Consider the following 18,045-nt stretch of genomic DNA (forward strand, 5'->3'; position numbering starts at 1 on the left):
AATCCTACAGCTCTGAAAAGGAAAATTTAAACAGAAGAGACACTTCTGTGTTAGCAGTTTTAAAGTATTTCTTATGGGAGGCAGATCCTACATTGGAGGTTAGAATTTGCACTTTAAGTGATTAGGTTCTTAGGTTACTTTCAGTCAAGTGTATACAGCTCAGAACCGTAGCACTAGTATTAGACAAGACAAATTACCGACAAAGACACTTCCATTCTGGAGCACAGAATAACTAATTTTAACTTCCATGGCTTACTAGCAAACAAGGTTTAATTTCTTTTTGATGGTGGTGGATTTTCTTTTTTTTTTTTGGGGGGGGGGGGGGGGGGGGGGGGGGGTTGGGGTTTTTTGTTTTAACTTAGGGGGAGAAAGGTTTCATCTACTGAAGCCATCACACATTTTCCTCCCCCTATTAATTCAGCCCACTTAAATAACTTTTTAGGATTTCAGCTTAAAGGCCTAAAAGCAAAGCAGAGCTAAAGAGCTCTCTGTGATTCCCTAAAAAGCCCCTAAGGCTTTGGTACATAGGTTTCAGAACCCAAGATAACAACCTTCAACGAAGCCTGCAATAGGATTTACCAGGATCAGTGATGCTACAAGTTCTCAGGCAGGCAGCCAGCCCCTCCAACCAACAGATGAGGCAAGACTCAAGACAACTCAAAGCTTCACAACCCCAAAGACTTCATGTGGTATTAGATATCAACCCATTTCCTCCCTGCATACTTTGTGTGCTTTCATAGTCAGAGGTTTGTAATAACTGAGAGTTTATATGAGTGTTTTTTTGCACTTTCACCTTATTGTTACTGAGTTACAGTCTCGAGAGCAAGTGTAAACTAAGCGTTGTTTCCTAATGGTCCTCCTAGACTGTGTGTTTCCAGGGAATTCACTCCTGCTGAACCTCATGAAGGCAGACCTGATTAGCTGGAATAAACAGGAAACCAAAATCACAGCAATGTCTATTGGGTGTTTCTGCTTTCGGCTCGAGAGGAGCTCAGCAGCCTGAATCCCTATGGTGTATGCTTGGATCCCTTCGCAGGCAGCTGCAGAAGAGAAAGCAATGAATTAACATGTCAAGGAATTGTCTCAGACAAAAAGCAGTGGAACAATCAGAATTACAGAGACACTGGAGAATGGGCAGCACATGGCTTGTTAGGTTTAAAGAAAGAGGAATTCAAGGAAAAAGGCACTAACATGCCCTCTGTCTAGGCCAGTAATAAACATCTCCCCACTCCCACAAAGTGTTTTAAGGTCCTTTTCTCTGCTTCTAGATGACACAAGAACAAACTGACCATGCAGCATCCCTACTTACCTTCCTTGATGTGTGCAGTAACACGCAGCCAGCGCTTTCATTCTCATCTAGGAAAGGCAAAAATAAAATCCAATCAGAACAGTGTTGCTATCACAGGTACCTGACAGGCAGCAGGAACCAAGCAGAAGGCTCAGAATGAGGTGTAGTATCACTCTTTTGGCAGAGGGTGATCTCTAGAGCAAAGCAGAGATTCAATTTTTACATTTCCCATTTTGGAAGTGTAAACCAATTGCAGAAGCAGCATTTAGCATTATCTGATTAGTAGGGGGTTGTCTCTTGCAACTTTGGGGGGGGTTACTTTCAGATTTGCTATGTATTTTTACTCTTCCCTACCCCCTGCCTCCCAAAACCAACTAACTCCTAATCCTGTAGGTAATCATTTAATCCAATGCATCGCTGTTTGATAGATTGAGGCTAAGATTGCATGAGTCACGCTCAGTTGGAAACCATTCTTGTCCTCCTTAAAAGAGTCAACAATAACACCCAGGCACTTCCAAGGGAGCAGGCTGCAAGAGATCACACGCAGTGAGTCCAAGATGAGCAAATTAATGTCCTGTCAACTCACCACGCTGCCTCTATAAATCTCAGTGTAAAGCAACGGCGCTCTTGGGAGAGAAAACTGCTGTTTAGAGACTATTAAGTGTCACTTAACATGTGGCCGAGATACAAGGGCAGGGGTACAAGGAAATTCCCAGTTCAAACCTTTCAAGCACCAATGTTAACATTTTGTTTGGGTATTTATGAAGCAACTTTTGGGGTATAAGCTAAAAGACTAAGAAAAATCAGCTGGTTTAGCCACAAGTCCATTCCATACTGCTTGCATCCAAGGCAGCTTCTCTGTAGCATCATTAGTAGCACAAGTGCTGTCTGTGCATCCTTCTCCTTAAGTCCTCATCTTCACCCTCCAAAAAAAAAAAGCCCACAAGACTGAGCTGCTACCAAAGAAATACATGAAACACGTGAACAGTTGCCGTTCAGATGAGCATGGAAAAAACCCACTGAAGACCAAAAACTTTTCCAGAGGCCAAGCTGTGGAAAAGTACAGAGATTTAACACAGGGTTACAGCTACTCAGATGAGGGTTTTGCTTGCTTTCCAGATCTGGGCTTCCAAATCCTAACCTATAAGAACTGCTGCAATCCCTTTTCACAGGCTGAACACACACACAGAGGCACCTTCAAGGCTAGCCCTTGTACTCTCCAAAATATAAGCTGATTGAGGATGCAATTCACATGACAAGGCCAGAACTCAAAAACAACCCAACCACTTTTTGCACAGAGAAAGCTGCTTTAATCAGCACCATCCCTGATCAAACAGGAATTCAAGTCATGCCCATAGTAGGGTTAAAAGGCTACAACTCAAACTCGGAGCAGATTTGACTGCAGTAGAGAAGAGGGTTTCATCTCCCTTATCTCACACTAAACAAAATAAACCAGAGGCTTTGGATACATCGCCCAACTTTGGAAGAAGTTGGGTGCTGTACATGTGATTAAAAACGTCACTTAACTAGACAAGTCTGCTGGTGCAATGGTCCCAACTATTACTGTGCTTTTGATGCATCTTTTGGAAAACACAAGCTGTTTTATCTAAAGAATGCTATTTATTATTAAAAAGCAAGCACCCAAATAAACCAGAAACATCAAGCATTTTCCCTAGGCTCTTATATTTGTAGTTCTCCATGGCTCACTTACTCAACTTACAGCCTAATTACACATGCAAAAGTATGCTGGAAAATTTGGAAGCCATAAATATTCAGTGAGGAGAAAACATGTTTTGGTTTTTCGGCTCTTGCAAGAAATAGTTTTATAGAGACAAAAAAATACCCCCAACCCTGCACAATGGCAAGCACGTGCTAAAGAGATATCTGCATATCTGCAGTCTGTCCTTACAGATGCCTGCAAACACAACAGAAATTCATGCTGTCCTTCTATCACGCAGCAACTCTTGGTTCCTCTTATCGGTGTCAAGCATGTCTCAGTCTTCTCTACTGACAGCTCTCTCAGGTACTCATCTCGGATGGGCACCGAGTGCTGTTTTATCACCACAAGCAAAACCATCTAATTACATTTGTTGGACTAGCATCTTTCAAGCTTCTCAGAAAAGCTGTTCTGGGTATGGAGGTGATGATTCGGAGCCTCATTCATCATTTCATCCAAGCAACATGCCACTCAGACTTGATCCACAGAGAGAAGACAGCTGGATATAGCCATGCCAGTTCTGGGTTGTTATCATAAAGGCCCACTGCAGTGCTATAACATTACTCAGGGACAGTAGCAAATCCACTGGAACATGAAAAATAGGAGGAAAATACACACAGACTTGCCAAGTGCTCTCCTACCTCACTTATGAGCCACCCATTTACTTACTGTGGGGGAATCCACTAGGCAATGTGGGATAAAACCTTGGCAGAGCTCAAGGGCAGGTTGGATGGGGCTTGGAGCAACCTGATCTAGTGGAAGGTGTCCCTGCTTGTGGCAGTGGGGTTGGAAGTGGATGATGACAAGGTCCTTTCCAACCCAAACCATTCTATGATTGTATGATGTTTCATGACGCATCCACCGGGAGACAGCTTGGCTAAAGCCCAAGACCAACCACCATTAGCCTTTCACCCATTTTCTCCTCCTTCAAAGCATTATTATTGCTTCCTTCCAGTTACGGAGGAGCTCAAAAGATGCAACACCCTAGAGCCTTGCCTCTCTGTGGAGCAGCCAGCCCTTCACGAGGACAAAACAGATACAGAAAGCCATGAATCCACCCTCTATGACAAAGAAGAAACTACCCATTAATCATCAGTTACATCTCACTACAAGGAGTAACAACAAGAATTCGCACCTGAATGTCAGGATTAAGCGTACTTAAACAGAAAGAAGAGGTCAGAGCCATGAGAACTTTTCACTTCTATTTTTACAGTCCTCCTTGCTGGACAAAGCAGGCTGCAAAACTCTATTTTAGGCAAGCTAGCTAGCTACGGGCATTACTGTGTGTGTCCTCACACACAGTTAAAGGAGAGCTGCCAGGGGTGGGCGACCTTATCTGTTAGGCTGTGCTCCAGGCTCTGCCCAAGGGAAAACCAAAAAGCCAGCAACGCATCTCCAGCATCCCCTGGCAGGCACATCAAGGGGACACTCATATCCCGAATTCCTAGGACGCGTGCACACAGGCACGCAGCTCTACTCGCAGTGACTCGCTGGGAGTTCACTTCAGTTTTAAGTGAAGCTGAGGAGCTGCCAACGCTGGACTTACACTTGTGGCCTTGTGTCAGCACATTGAGAGCTCTGCCAAGGCACTGTGGCACGTCTCCATTGTTTATTTCCCACCATTTGCAGAAGAACAGGGCCCATCCAGCTTTAAGATGAACAAGGAGATTTAATACTTGGAAGCAAGAAATGGAGCGGGAAATTTGCTGTATTCCAAAGCGGTTTTATCCACACTGCCCTTCGAATAACATCCCTGACAGCAGCCCAGGGAAATTAAATCCCCTACTTGCATCCCTGTCACCCCCTGTTTAGGCAATGCCATCTTCTATGCAAAGGCAACCCTGAAAACAAACCCATGAAAGTCATATGCCAAAGTTGAAGGCCTTTCACCTTGCCTTAAGAGATCTCCTTTCACTTAAGATCCCCTTTTTCCCTGCTACAGGTCCCCAGTGCTGCCCTTAACACTTGAGAAGATCCAAAAGTCTTTGGAGTGAAGCCACCACTGGAGGCTTGCAGCATCTTAAGACCATATCTTTCCCTGGGATAAAGGAGTGGAAATTAGAAAGCAGAAATTTTGGCTGAGCAGGTCTCAGTGGACATTACTTTAGATTTATATTCACTTCCAAGTGCATCTGCATGGTAAACAGGCTGATAAATCAGAGCAGAATACATTAGCACTTCCATGGTTCTCTCAGAAAAATATCAAGCATCTGGTGTTAAGTGTAAGTATTTAAGGTATGGGAAGTTTTAGTATAAAAAAAAGCTATTTTATCTGGGTTTTCTTCAGGGGTTTGAGCAAATCTAAGCTCAACCACTTGTACTGGATCACGTTGTGAGCAGAAAACCATTCTGCTTTTAGAATCTGTTGCCTTAAAAAGTAAGAACATTATCACATAGTGTGACAAGAGCTTGTTATGATCAGTGAAGACACCTCTAACTCATCACAAGCAGGATCTCAAGGGGATCCTCTGCTTCGCTGTCCTGCCACGGCTGTCCTGAGTGCGGACTCATCCCCATCAGACCCGAGTAATTTAGGCTAAATATTGTTAGATAACTAACGGTGCCCCAACTATCCCACAATAGGGCAGCAAGCTGAGCTGCAGCAGAAAGCCTAAAATCAGCTGGGTTCACCCCTCTTAAACCAGAACCCAGGTTAAAGGCAAACGTGAATAAGTAACAAGTTTGTGGAGCAGGCTGGGAAGGAGCAAGCAGGGTGAGGAGGAAAGCCTCACCTGAGTAATGCTCAGCACAGACATCACAACAGCTGGGGGTGTGAAGGACTGTCATCTTGCACTGCACTATGGACATCATCTAGGAGTTAGAAGACGACAGTGCAGACAGACTGACCGGGGCTCTTGTACAGAGCCAGGACAAGATAAGGGTGCTGAGCGCTCTGTCACTTGTCACATGCAACTCCTCAGACACGCAAGCACTGCACAAACAGCTTATTTGCTTTGTGCTTTTTAAAAGAAAAGCTGCAATAGGTTTCACAGCATCATTAGGGTTGGAAGGAACCTCTGGAGATTATCTGCTCCAACCTCCCTGCCAAGGCAGATTACCCAGGAACGTGCCCATGGTGGGTTCTGAATATCTGAATATCTCTAGAGAGGGAGATCTCACAACCCCCCTGGGCAGCCTGTTCCAATGCTCTGCCACCCTTAAAGGGAAAGAAGTTCTTCCTCATGCTGAAAGCATACTTCTTGTGTTATAGTTTATGGCCCCTGCTCTTTGTCCTGTCACTGGGCACCACTGAAAAGAGCCTGGAACCATCCACCCGGCACCCACTTTTGAGATGCTGATCTGCATTGATGAGATCCCTGCTCAGTCTGCTCTTGTCCAGACTGAAGAGACCTAGCTTCAGCAATCCCTCCTCCCAGTAGAGATCCTGCATGGAGAAATCCCCCTTGGAGAGCTCCCCCTTGTCCATCCTTGTGGCTTCTGCTGGACCCTCTCCAGTAGGTCCTTGTCTTGCTTGAACTGAAGAGGCCAGACCTGGACGCAGCACTCCCGATGTGGGCTCATCAGAATCAAGTAGAAGGGGAGGATCACCTTCCTCGACCTGCTGCCATGCTCCTCCTGATACACCCCAGGATACAATTTGCCTCCAACTGCAAGGACAGGGTACTAAAAAACCCAGGAGAAGCTGCCCCAAAGCAAACTCAAGGTGAAGCACCTAAAAGGAAGAACATTGCCTTTGTGCAGAACCACTCGTGCTACCCAACCCCCCCTTCACACACATACACCTCCCTTGGCTTTGTGAACACCACTTTGAAAACACCCTCATCAGGAAATTTGGAGGGAGGTCATCTCCCCCCCCCACAACACAACCAGCGTATCCACTTTCCATTAGAGTATAGGAAGCTTCAGGAGCCCAACATCCCACGCTGACATCAAACTGCTAAAACAGGAGTTATCAGATGGAACGCGTGGGTCAGCATTGTGCCTCGAGACATAAAAAGGACCTTGGTATTAATGTGAGGAAATGTGACTATTGTGTGCAGAATGATACCCATTCAGGCCCAGACCACTTGTCTCTGGACGCTACTCTCTCTGGAATATCCTTGGCGCCAGCATCTAGCATTTCTCCTCGTCCCCTTAAAGAATAAAGTCATCTCAGCAGGGGCTGGGCCAGGAGTTAGAGCACAGTGTTTTGCTCCGAGCAGCAGCGTCGGGCGTGCACGTGTGTGCCTCTGGAGTGGATTACAGGAAACTGTTGATTCTCCATATCTAGGAATGATCAATTGTCCAGAGGGTGGAACAGGCTTTAATTTCTCATGAAGCGTAAATCGTGTTCCGTTATTTCCCCCCACACACACCCTGACAAAGCCACATCCTGCTTTCCAATTGGCTTTTCACTGCCATCAGGACTTAGCTTTCTCCCCCCAGAAGAAACTGCTTCAGGCACCTCTCTGCAGCTAAACCCACTGGTGCAAGCATCAGCTCTAAGTGACAATGCATAGTGCAAAAGTGGAGCAGCTACAGCCCCACAAATCCCTACTAAGTTGTGTCCACATTTAGGAAACCCCTGTGCAAACACCTCTATTGCAATCTGGTAAAAGGAGGTGATGCGTTGTTTTTAAGGCCCAAACTACAAGAATGAGCTCCAAAGGACTGTTTTTAACCCCCAAACTGCAAGAATAAGGTCCAAATGATGAGAAGATTTGCCTGGCTGATTTAAGGGGGCTGCCAAGCAGATAAGAACACTGTGACTGACAGCAAGGCTATGGCTCTACACACTTCACAGACCTACTGCAACAAATGATGCTTGCATTGCTTGTCCACCAACTTTAAGGCTTAACCTAAACCAAAATGCTGGCTATAAATCCCTGCAAATGAATACAAGCATGCTACAGATGGTTGCAGCAAGATGGTTGAAATCACTAGTTTGATGTTTCTGCGACAAGCTGAAGGGATGCAGGTACGTATACCTGCAGCCCAGGCTCCAGAGGGATTTATGGAAAAGCCCATGTATAAAATACAAAAAGAGATAGTCAAATTGACATCCAGATAGCAGTAGGACAGAAGGGTTAATACACTCCTAGCTAAGCGAGATAATGGGAAAGCAGTTGTAAAGCCATCCTGATCTTCCCCCACAAATGCAGATCCCAGGTCAAAAAGTATCCAGCTTCCCATGAAGACTCACCTTCATGTTGAAGCTGCTAACATTTGCTGAAAACACAAGCATTATCACCAAAACCTAAGCTAGAAAGACGAGAGACCAAAGAGAACAAAAAGTGCTTGTCATCAGCTACTGCAAGGAAGCAACAAAATACCCAGGAGAAGGGACCCAAGTGTCAAGATTAAGAAGCATTAGTGCCTAGGCATCTGCACTGATTCTGGCCCAACATCCTATGCAACTGCAGCTAGTATTCATTAAAAATGAGACAGGCCATACCTTAAACCCTGGATTTCTCCAAGCTCTCCTGTTTTATATGCAGCTGTGTGCAGAGCCCAGCATTTTATGACAATGGTTAATTGTCACAGTTTTATGGGACGTGCTATGTTTTGTTGGCTCAACGTTTAATCCCAGGCAGTGATCTCTTTAAAACAGAATTATAGTAAAGTGCATCCAATTATGTTCATAAGCAAGCTGTACATACATCATACAGAGACTAGCAGCTTGACAGGATGATGGCAGAGCTGTCACCGCATCTGTAATTCCACTTAGGTTGCCTGCCAGCACCCGGACCCTGGGGTACCAACTTATCCTCTCCCCAGATGGGACTTTTTGGATCTTTCAGCCCTACACCAAGGCAAGCAGCAATCTCACAGCAGCTTGCTGGAAAAGGTCTCAATCAGGAGAGAATTCGGATACCACCTTCAGCCAAGAATCCCAACAGTGATGCCTGGAACACGCACAGATACCACATTTGTCTTGTTTCAAGTCACCCTAGAGGTTTTCCCTGCTGGAGATTGAGCAAATGTATTTCATGCAGCAAGTATATGTGACACTAGGGAGCAAATCAACAAAAGCAGCACTGGAGAGCCCTCTTTGTACAAGAGGGCCCATGTTCAGTCCATCTTTGCCCAAGCCTCAGCAGGTGTTGCATGACACAACAGCATAATATCAAGCTCTCTGGCACAAGGAAGCCTTTCGGCTCAGAGGTTTCACCCAGCTTGGAGAAAGCAAGAAAATGAGGTGGTGATGGAAAGATGTCATTCCTAGTTTTGCTTTTCCTCTGTGATTAAAGCGCCCCAGAGGATCCTGTAGGATCCTGGTGCACTAGGTCCCTTAAGGGTTGGAAATGAGGTGTTTAGGGGATGGCTGCATTGCCGGGACAAAACCTGCTCTCTTTTCAGCACCGCAAGTGCTCAGCTCCACAGTTCTGTTCCAGGGATGCAAAAGGTTGAGTATAAAACAAAACTCCCAGAGAGCAGCAGCAATGCAAGGGCACTTTTGGAAAGCATCCCCTTGCAGAGCTCAATAAGGAAGCTTGTGAAGAAGGTCTTTTTTCCAACAGGTCAGGCTACTTTCATTAGAAGAGCTTAAGGGGCTCCTCTCAGCCACTTTCAACCACCTCAGAAGTCAGCTTTCCAGGAGGATCAACTTAACTCTCTGCAGCCAGAGACTGACTTTGTGTGTATATAATCCACTCTGGAAGATGCTTCAGTAAAACTGCTTCTGAGGAAGAGCTGACAGCATAGGAGACTCAAGCACCTGGGGTCTGAGGAATCCTATGCCTGATAGAGAAGAATCTGGGTTTTGGCTACCTGGACTGCTTTAATGTCATGGAAAAGCAGGAAAAATAAATATCATTTCAGACCTGCTCATATTGAAAGTCTGGACCTTTATTCTGTCTGAAGCCCACTTTTAAAACCTGCATCCTCACATTTGTAAAGGAATTCCAGCACATCAGAAGTCCATTTTTCCCTAAAAATGCTAAACATCTCAGCTGAACAACAGGACTAATACCACCCTCACAAACATCAGTGCTGCAGGGAAATAAGGAAGCCTTTTTTTGTCCTGTTTTGAATGGAAGGGAAAACAATTATCAAAAGCCCAGGAAGACACACAAGGAAAGTCAGCTTCTTCAGACACTGAAGAATCCACAGCACTTACATTCCTCATCCCAGAACAATGCACCCCACGGCATTAAGCCCAGACTTGCCATAGCAGAGCACAGCTCCCTTTAAACCTTTCCATTAAGATGGCATTTGTAAAATTGCAGGCTTGAAAATTGCTAGATATTGTTCCTAAGTCAAATTCACTGCTCTGGTTCAAAAAGTAGACTTCAAGAGGGCCAAGCAGAGGTCTGGGCCATGCCTATTCTGCATCACCATTTCCAGTAATCACTCACTATAGGTCAACTGTAATCTAAATATAACTTAAAGGACTCTCCAACACTGACTCCAGAGGTAATCCAAAGCCCTTTCATTTACTATCCAAAATAGTGCCCACACAGGCTCCAGGATGCCTTCCAGCTGCTGGGATGAAACCCAGGCTGCTGCCATCTCCCAGAGCTGCATTTTCCAGCAGCTGCACCATTTAGCACATGCATTACAGAGGATGGTAAACAGTGTGCTAGAGGCAAAAGCAACCTTTAGAGCAAACCAGGGATTTTATCCCTCGATAGACAGCAGTTTAGGTAGCTACACAATTTGTGTTAACCAGGCTTTGCCCTTCACCTTGGGCAAAGCTTCTAAAGGATGCTGGCTTGGTAGGGAGCACACAAAAAGCACTGTCTGGGGTAGGTATGTCCATCTACATGGTTACCTGTCTATTCTCAGTCAAGGAGCAGCACAGTACCACTGCCAGCAGTAAAGCCTTAAAGCCCCTGCTAGACAAAGCACTCCCTGCTGCTTGCTTTCAGATCAGCATTCCTTTACCCCCTCCCAAATCACTTGGCACATAGGAGCAAAGCCACCACTCCAAGCTGACACTTGCAGCTCCATGAGGATGGAAGCCTTAGGGATGAGTTTTCTCTGCTGGATTCATCCCCAGCCCCAAACAGCATTGCAGGCCCCACCACCACAAGCAAACCCTGTCCTCCTGCCCTGCGTGAAGCTTGCAGCAGGTACAGATCCTACTAAAGTGTATTTAGGGGATGAACTTGGCACACTGGCCCTCACCTGGAGCAGGTAGTTTGTATTTATAGAGCACAATGCACAATAGCAATGCCCCGAGTGCAGACACAGCTGCCTGACCTCCATCAAAGGTGTCTAACAGGATGGTTATCTCCTCATGTTTGCTATCTGCCTCCACACAGCAAGTATAAGCATTACTTGTGTCCAAGCCAGGGTGATTAACCCCAAAAGGCAGGTGCCATAAGCCCCAAAACACTCTCTTCTTTCCCTTTCCATTTGCTGCGGAGAGCAGTGACTGCCCCAGGCCATCCATGGCTCCCATTCACCTCCAGCGTTCCAATTCAAACATGACCAAAACACCCCCAAAATCCCTGGGAAGCCCCAGAGCAGTGCCTGAACGATCTATAGGGATCACATATACCACAAAAAAAAAAAAATTAAAAACCCCTATTTCCCAGCTAGAAATGGCTCTGCAGCAACCAGGCAACAGCAGTGAGAGCAGTGGCAGGGTGTCAGGCCCCAAACCCACAGCCCTGTTACCACAGGGAAGGGGGGAAAGGAGTCAGGACACTTCATGCTGCTGTTTCCTCAGGTTTTCCATGATATCATTCCCAAGTTGCTCAGGAAGGAACAACCGTGACCCACAGAACCCTTTTGGGGTGGTGGTGGCAGCCATGGCACTCACCGGCGGCATTCGGCGGCACCTCGAGGTTAACGTTGACGAAGAAGCGGATGCTGTCCCCCGAGACGACGGTGTTGTTCACGGCGTCGAAGAGCTCCTCGCCCCCCGTCTCCTCCTTGGCCTCGCAGCCGTCGTCCATGTCGCATTTGAGGTACCCTGGGGACAGTGACAAGACGGGGAGGGTGGTTAGGGACAAGGCGGCGGCGCTGGGGTCCTGGCGCTGGTTGCGCTGCGGCGGTACCCACTGGTCATGGCCGCACAGAGGCCTCAGCAGCACCCAGCGCCTCGTGACGGGTTTCTTTGTCCCTTAGTCTGGTGGAGGGTCAAAGTGAGGAACGATCAGCTCAGGTGTGGCTCTGAAGGGCTGTTATGGAGGCGAGACCACAGGCTTCACCCCCGGGGTGCGAGCAGCAAAGCCAAGAGGCAGCACCTCGCTCCCCTCGGATCCAAATCCACACTGGAAACTCCCAACCTGAAGCCATAAAGATCACCAAGCAGCCACCGCCGCCTCAGCCCACCCCAAACCCAGCACCTCCATCCCCTCAGCTGTCGCCGGGCAGTTTGAAACCGAAGGAGGAGGGGAGGCACAAGAAAGGGAATAAAAAGTTTCCAAGGAGACACCTGATAGGGATGGACGGACCCGGAGCTCCCCATGGGGCAGAGGAGCAGTCACTGGAGATGGCAGCGCTGAGAAAGCGAGACAAGATTCTTAATTACAGCAGACAACTCTTAGCCTTTTGCAAGGCTTCTAATGAGAGTTTAACCTAGCTTCACTCGACAGCAACGCTGGCTCACTGCAACGAGGCAGCTGGAGGACTCTTGTGGCGTGCTCGTGTATCGTGTTTAATTAGGGGAATTAGGAACATTATAGAATGTCAATTTTTTACATTACCGGGATTATTCAGCAGCTTCTGACAAAGTCTTTTTCTGCCTAATTTGAAGCAGGAGGGATCCATTTCACGAGCAGCACAATGAAAAGGGTGAGCTTCGAGGCTTGAATGGGAACTAAAATATTGATGCCTTTTAAAGGCTCGGATAAGCAAAACGTGGAGGCGGCAGCAGCTGAAAGCAGCAGGCAGAGCCTCGGAGGGATCCTGAGACCACAGCTCGCCACCACAAAAACAAGCCCGGAGCAGGGAGGCCACAAACAGGAACTCAGCAACACAGGACAGGGGCTGCAGCACTTCCTGCTGCGAGCAGCGAGATGACAGGCACTCGTCGTGTGCCCGGGAGGGCTCAGAGCTCTGCAAAGGGCATGCAGGGGATTCAAGCCTTCAGGTGGCTTCTGAGCTGCTTATTCAAGGTGTGGAAAACATGGCAAAGAAACTCATTCATAGAATATTCCCTCTCCTAATGTTTCCCTCCTTCATTTATCTGCTTGAAAGGAATAAACAGGAATCGTCCCCATCAGAACCACTCTGAAGGCTTCAAAAAGCATCCAACGTGCTGCAATCCCCACCCAGCCTGCCAGACAGCAAAATGCATCAAGGGTGCCATCCTCTGCTGCTGGTGGAGCTTAGGCAGCTGTTGCCGTCCCTGCACAACAGACACTTAGAATCATAGAGTCATAGTTAGGGTTGGAAAGGACCTTAAGATCATCCAGTTCCAACCCCCCTGCCATGGGCAGGGACACCTCACACTAAACCATGGCACCCAAGGCTCTGTCCAACCTGACCTTGAACACTGCCAGGGATGGAGCATTCACAGCTTCCCTGGGCAACCCATTCCAGTGCCTCACCACCCTCACAGGAAAGAATTTCTTCCTTAGATCCAATCTAAACTTCCCCTGTTTCAGTTTGAACCCGTTACCCCTTGTCCTGTCACTACAGTCCCTAATGAAGAGTCCCTCCCCACCATCCCTATAGCCCCCTTCAGATACTGGAAGGCTGCTCTGAGGTCTCCACGCAGCCTTCTCTTCTCCAGGCTGAACAGCCCCAACTTTCCAACTTATCCAAAGACAGAAAGAAGTGAGGTGAGGGAATGACAGGAAAGCCCTGAACACAATACCTGAAGCACCATGGCACTGCAGGCACCACCGAGGATGAAATACCTTCACAAAGGCTGGCAGATGTGCCAGGACTGAGGGGCAACATGTCCTAGAGGAATGGAGAACACCTACACAGGGTGCCTGCTGGCAGCAGGAGTACTATGAAGCCCCGTGCAAGCATCTCCCAAACAAAGCACCAAATGTGGGGGCTGGTTCCTCTGAAACACATCATAGACACCATAACCTTTCCTCATCAAAGCAATGGTCACAGTCGCCCTCGTGCCAGAAGAGCTTGGGCAGCCCTGCAAAGTAAAAAAGTCAGCCTGGGGTAGGTTCAAATCCACAACCCTTTTCCCAATGTCCCAAAGGGGACCCTTTTCCATCTCAGCCATATCCATGATCGCAGCCCCAGGGCAGTTGTCACAATAGATTAGTGCTTCTCCATCCTTCCCTCTTTGGGGTCAGATGGGAGGGACATGGGGGTAAGATGGTTTGAGCACACAGCTCAGAACATGGTTGAGTTTTTCCCCGCTGTCCTAATGCAGTTAAGGCACAGATGGGAAAGTGGGTAAAAGCCAAGCAGTGAAGAGTATTTATTCACTTCCCAGGGCCACTGAAACTGGCTTGGTATAAGCACAGCAGCAGTGGTGGGCCCTGAGAGCAGAGACAGGCGAGAAGCAACACAGGAGCTGGAAGAAGGGCAAGGGTGGAGTAGGATCAGAGGGTTGGGCAGAGGTCAGCGAGGACTCTGGCAAGGGAAGCATCCTCTGTTCCTCCCTCTTTAGGGGAGGAAAGAGCAGAACAAAAGGCAGCCGAGCCTCATGTCCCTTGGGCAAGGGAACGGACAAAACACTCAGCTTGCAAATAATCCCAAACCTGGGCTGCACAGGAACTGCACTCCCGGGCAGGTGTCTGCTTTGTCACTAAACCACCTCAAGGCTTCAAACCACTCCTGGGTTGAATCCTTCAAGCCTATCAGTCCGCCAGGCTGTTTTAAGACGTGAGCCAACTTCTGCCTCTCAAAGGCAGGGTCACCTCGAGGTGAGGAGATAAGCTGTGCGCATGGCAGATGCACCTTCCCTTCCCTCTGAGCACAGCTCAATAGCTGCCTCCAGCCTCGCAGCTGTTTTCTTCCCCATGGCCTGATGATCACAGAGTGCCACCCCTGCTGTTTGAAGGGCAGCAGATGCCACAAGCGACAGCAGAAGCTGTTCAGCTCTTCTCAGAGTCTGATTGGTGCTCTGCAGAAGTTCAGAGTGGGATCTGATGAGGCCAGTGCATCATTTGTCTAAATATCAGTCAGGTTTCCATATGGAAGCACTGTCTTAGTAATGCTTTATAGCCTGTGTTATGAGCAGTTGCTTCAGTGAGGTGGAAGACTCAGACACCCTTGCATACTGACTCAGATCAGCTGGGAAAGAGTTTAAGATCTCCAAAGTGGTGCCCCCCTCATCCCTATCACTGCTGATTGCTACCTTCATATGAGGGCAACATTTGTTGAAGCTCCATGAGATACATTATAGGGCAAGTCAGACCTCTGAGCACAGCTTCAGCCTGAAATAGGGTCTAAAAGCAGTACAGAAAAGAGATTTAACTGAGTTAGGAACCAAGTTAAGGTTGGTTGAGAATAGGTGTCGCTCTCCAGCACCTTTAAAAGAACACCATGGTCATGACCATCCCCCTCACTCCACCCTGCAAGACAACTTACAGCAAAGAGAAATGGAAAAGCATTGAAAGTACATGAGGGCAAAGGACAGCAAGGCACCACCCTTCAGTGCTGCAGGAACTAAATCCACTCCTCACTCCATACAGCCGTGAGTAGCTCATGCCTTGACCCCAAGCCTTCTGATACCTTAAGCCCATCCTATGCAATATTAAACTATCTCCCATTTTATGCAGGTGCTGGGAAAACAAAGCTAGAAAATGCAATTTCTCTATCCATCCTCCCCTAAAGCATCACCTTTTCCCCTGCAATTCATGGCTAGCCCAGGCCTGTCTTGCCCTAACATCAAAATACCCATCCCTAGCCTGCTCTCCTTTCATCACCTCCTCAGAGGCACTCCATCTCCCTGGTCCTGCTGCTATAAACCCTCTCACAGCTTTGACAACACACCTGCCCTGCAGCTGTTTTGCTTTTGAGCTGAGCTTTAAGAGCTCAGGGTTTTGTGGGGAAAGGCAGTGAACAGAACAGCAGCAATGGGAGGTGGCGTTGCCTCTCCCACCACTGCTTTGGTGACACTGGCAGCTGCACCTGGAGTGATAAAGCTCAGCACAGTAGTAATTAGCAGGAAGCATAACTTCAGCCACATCATATATGCTCTCTAGAAGGGTTTAAGTGCTCTGTGGGAGCAGCACTTGCAGCCCAGGGCCTGCAGACTTCTCCAAGAAAGCCAAATCTTAATCAAACTCAAGTTTCCTGGGAGAGAAGCAGCTCTGTTGCCAACTACATCATCTTGCATCCCAGGTTATGAGTGTTACACCAGAGACAGCCCCAGCATAACCTCTCAGTGAGCCTCAGAGAGGACAAAACAAATCATGGTATTCTAAATCAACATCTGCAAGCATGCACGCTAACCAGGAGGCTGGGAGTGCAAATCCATTTACCCTCATTTGGCTGCAGACTCAGTTTAACACTGTAAAGCTAGACAAAATAACTGAGGAGGTCTGGGGGTGGAGATGAGGCATTTTTCCTTTTAGCATTAGCCTAGTTCTGGGCATACGCATGCTACACATTTTATTTAGGCAAATATATTGCTGCTATTGCTTTAACAGCAAAAACTTACAGGGGTGAGATTAAGGTACGTGTTCATGTAGTGACATTAGCAGGGCAAAATAGGAAAGCTGAAAAATCAAAGCTTGTCAAAAGCTATCGACCTCTGCCAAGTCTCTGCAAGAGTTGCAGCCTCGGTTTCTGTAGGACCACATATGCTGTGTTAACACTCTGAATACTCAAAGCAGTCTTATGGAAACCACTGATTTTCACCCTCCTCTTGCAAGGTAGTCTGCATTAAGTCTGGAAAAGCATTCTCATTTATAGCACCTGTTTGCAGAGCTACACCTATGCCCTCAGCCAAAAGCAAGTCCCTGCTTCCAGGATGACATTGCCTCCTCTTCAGAGGTGGTAGCTTCTTCCTCCCACAAAAAGTGTCTTCAACAAGCCAGAAAGCTGAAGTTACATTAAAAGATTTCTTTTGAGCTCTTGTGACTGGCAATCCATCTTTATCAACTAGCAGTTCCAGGTTTCTCAGCTGAGTTTTTAGGCAGAGAAGGCAGCTAATTGCAGGACAGCCCTTTTTATTGACTATGTGAAACAGCATTTGTGGTCACCTTGCCAGAACATAGGAACATCAGTACACGCTGTGCTCCGCCTGGATTCAGCAGCCTCAGGCATTTCACACTGGGAAAAGCAAAGGCTTTCCTCCCAACATCACTGCTTCTGCTATTTTTGTCACTCATCCTGATCCATTCAGAACTGAAATCCAGCGGTTGGCCCCACTCAGCATTTCCAGCTGTAAACCTCACACAGCTACATAAACAGCCAGTCAAGTGAATTGGCAAGTCCTTGCTTTGGAAGGGCCCAAGAGCTATTTACATCAACTTTCTCAGAAGAATTACACGTCAAGTACAAAAGGGCAACTGAAGCAATAATATATTCAATAGCTTCTAAAGGTAAGGGGGCATCACCCTAAAATCGGGTCTGGTTCTTTGAGCAACACCGTAAAGGAACTCAGAGAGAATTAAGTCTTAAATCTACCTAAACCCTTGTCATGATACTGGCATTAAGTTAAAAAGAAGTCAGCTTCAGCTGATTTTTCCACTCATGGATTTTCAACTTGCTCTATCCAGCAGCAGACACTCGTTTTCAAGAAAAGCATGAAGTTTTAATTAATCTGAAGTGATCAGTCTAAGCTTTCAGCTCTTGCTTTGTTCCCCGAGTGCTGCAGGCTTGCAGCCTCACTGCGTCACTCGGAAAATACCCAAATCCCCAACACTGGGTGCAAAAGGAAACTCAATTAATAGTGGAGCCTCCACCTCCATTTTGACCTTTACACTCTGCACAAAAACAGGGACTTGTGTTGCCTCCAAAGGTTAGATAACCTTACAGTTAGTTAAAATTAGCAGGGATCAAGCAATCAAAGGATTCAAGAGAGACAGGGAAGAACTTTGTACAAGTGTTAGCAGTCCTCCAGTCTGCACAGCATTCTAGGTAGAAAGGTTTAAACAGCATCCCACTCACACACTAACCAAGACAAGCTTCTGATCCCATCTCATATGTCGATGCATCTCACCTACTTATCAAAATAGTTCTATTTCAGACAAAAAGAGAGCAAGCGCATTGGTGGAAC

General features: G+C 47.1%; 1 protein-coding gene across 8 annotated transcripts in view; it reads right to left on the minus strand.

Moving 5' to 3' along the window:
• SLC4A11 (solute carrier family 4 member 11) overlaps positions 1 to 18,045 on the minus strand; it is a 144,141-nt gene that overhangs the window by 55,871 nt on the left and 70,225 nt on the right. For all 8 annotated transcript variants that reach the window (XM_057401251.1, XM_057401252.1, XM_057401250.1 and 5 more), the window contains 2 exons: positions 11,716 to 11,868; positions 1,310 to 1,356 (listed from right to left, as the gene is read on the minus strand). In XM_057401251.1, coding sequence (XP_057257234.1) covers positions 1,310 to 1,356; positions 11,716 to 11,868 — 200 coding nt within the window. The remainder of the gene's footprint in view (positions 1 to 1,309; positions 1,357 to 11,715; positions 11,869 to 18,045) is intronic.

The sequence above is a fragment of the Pezoporus wallicus genome, unplaced genomic scaffold (genome assembly GCF_028554395.1).
Source record: "Pezoporus wallicus isolate ANWC-B61680 ecotype Strahan unplaced genomic scaffold, APGP_CSIRO_Pwel_v1 contig_8837, whole genome shotgun sequence".
Lineage (NCBI taxonomy): Eukaryota > Metazoa > Chordata > Aves > Psittaciformes > Psittacidae > Pezoporus > Pezoporus wallicus.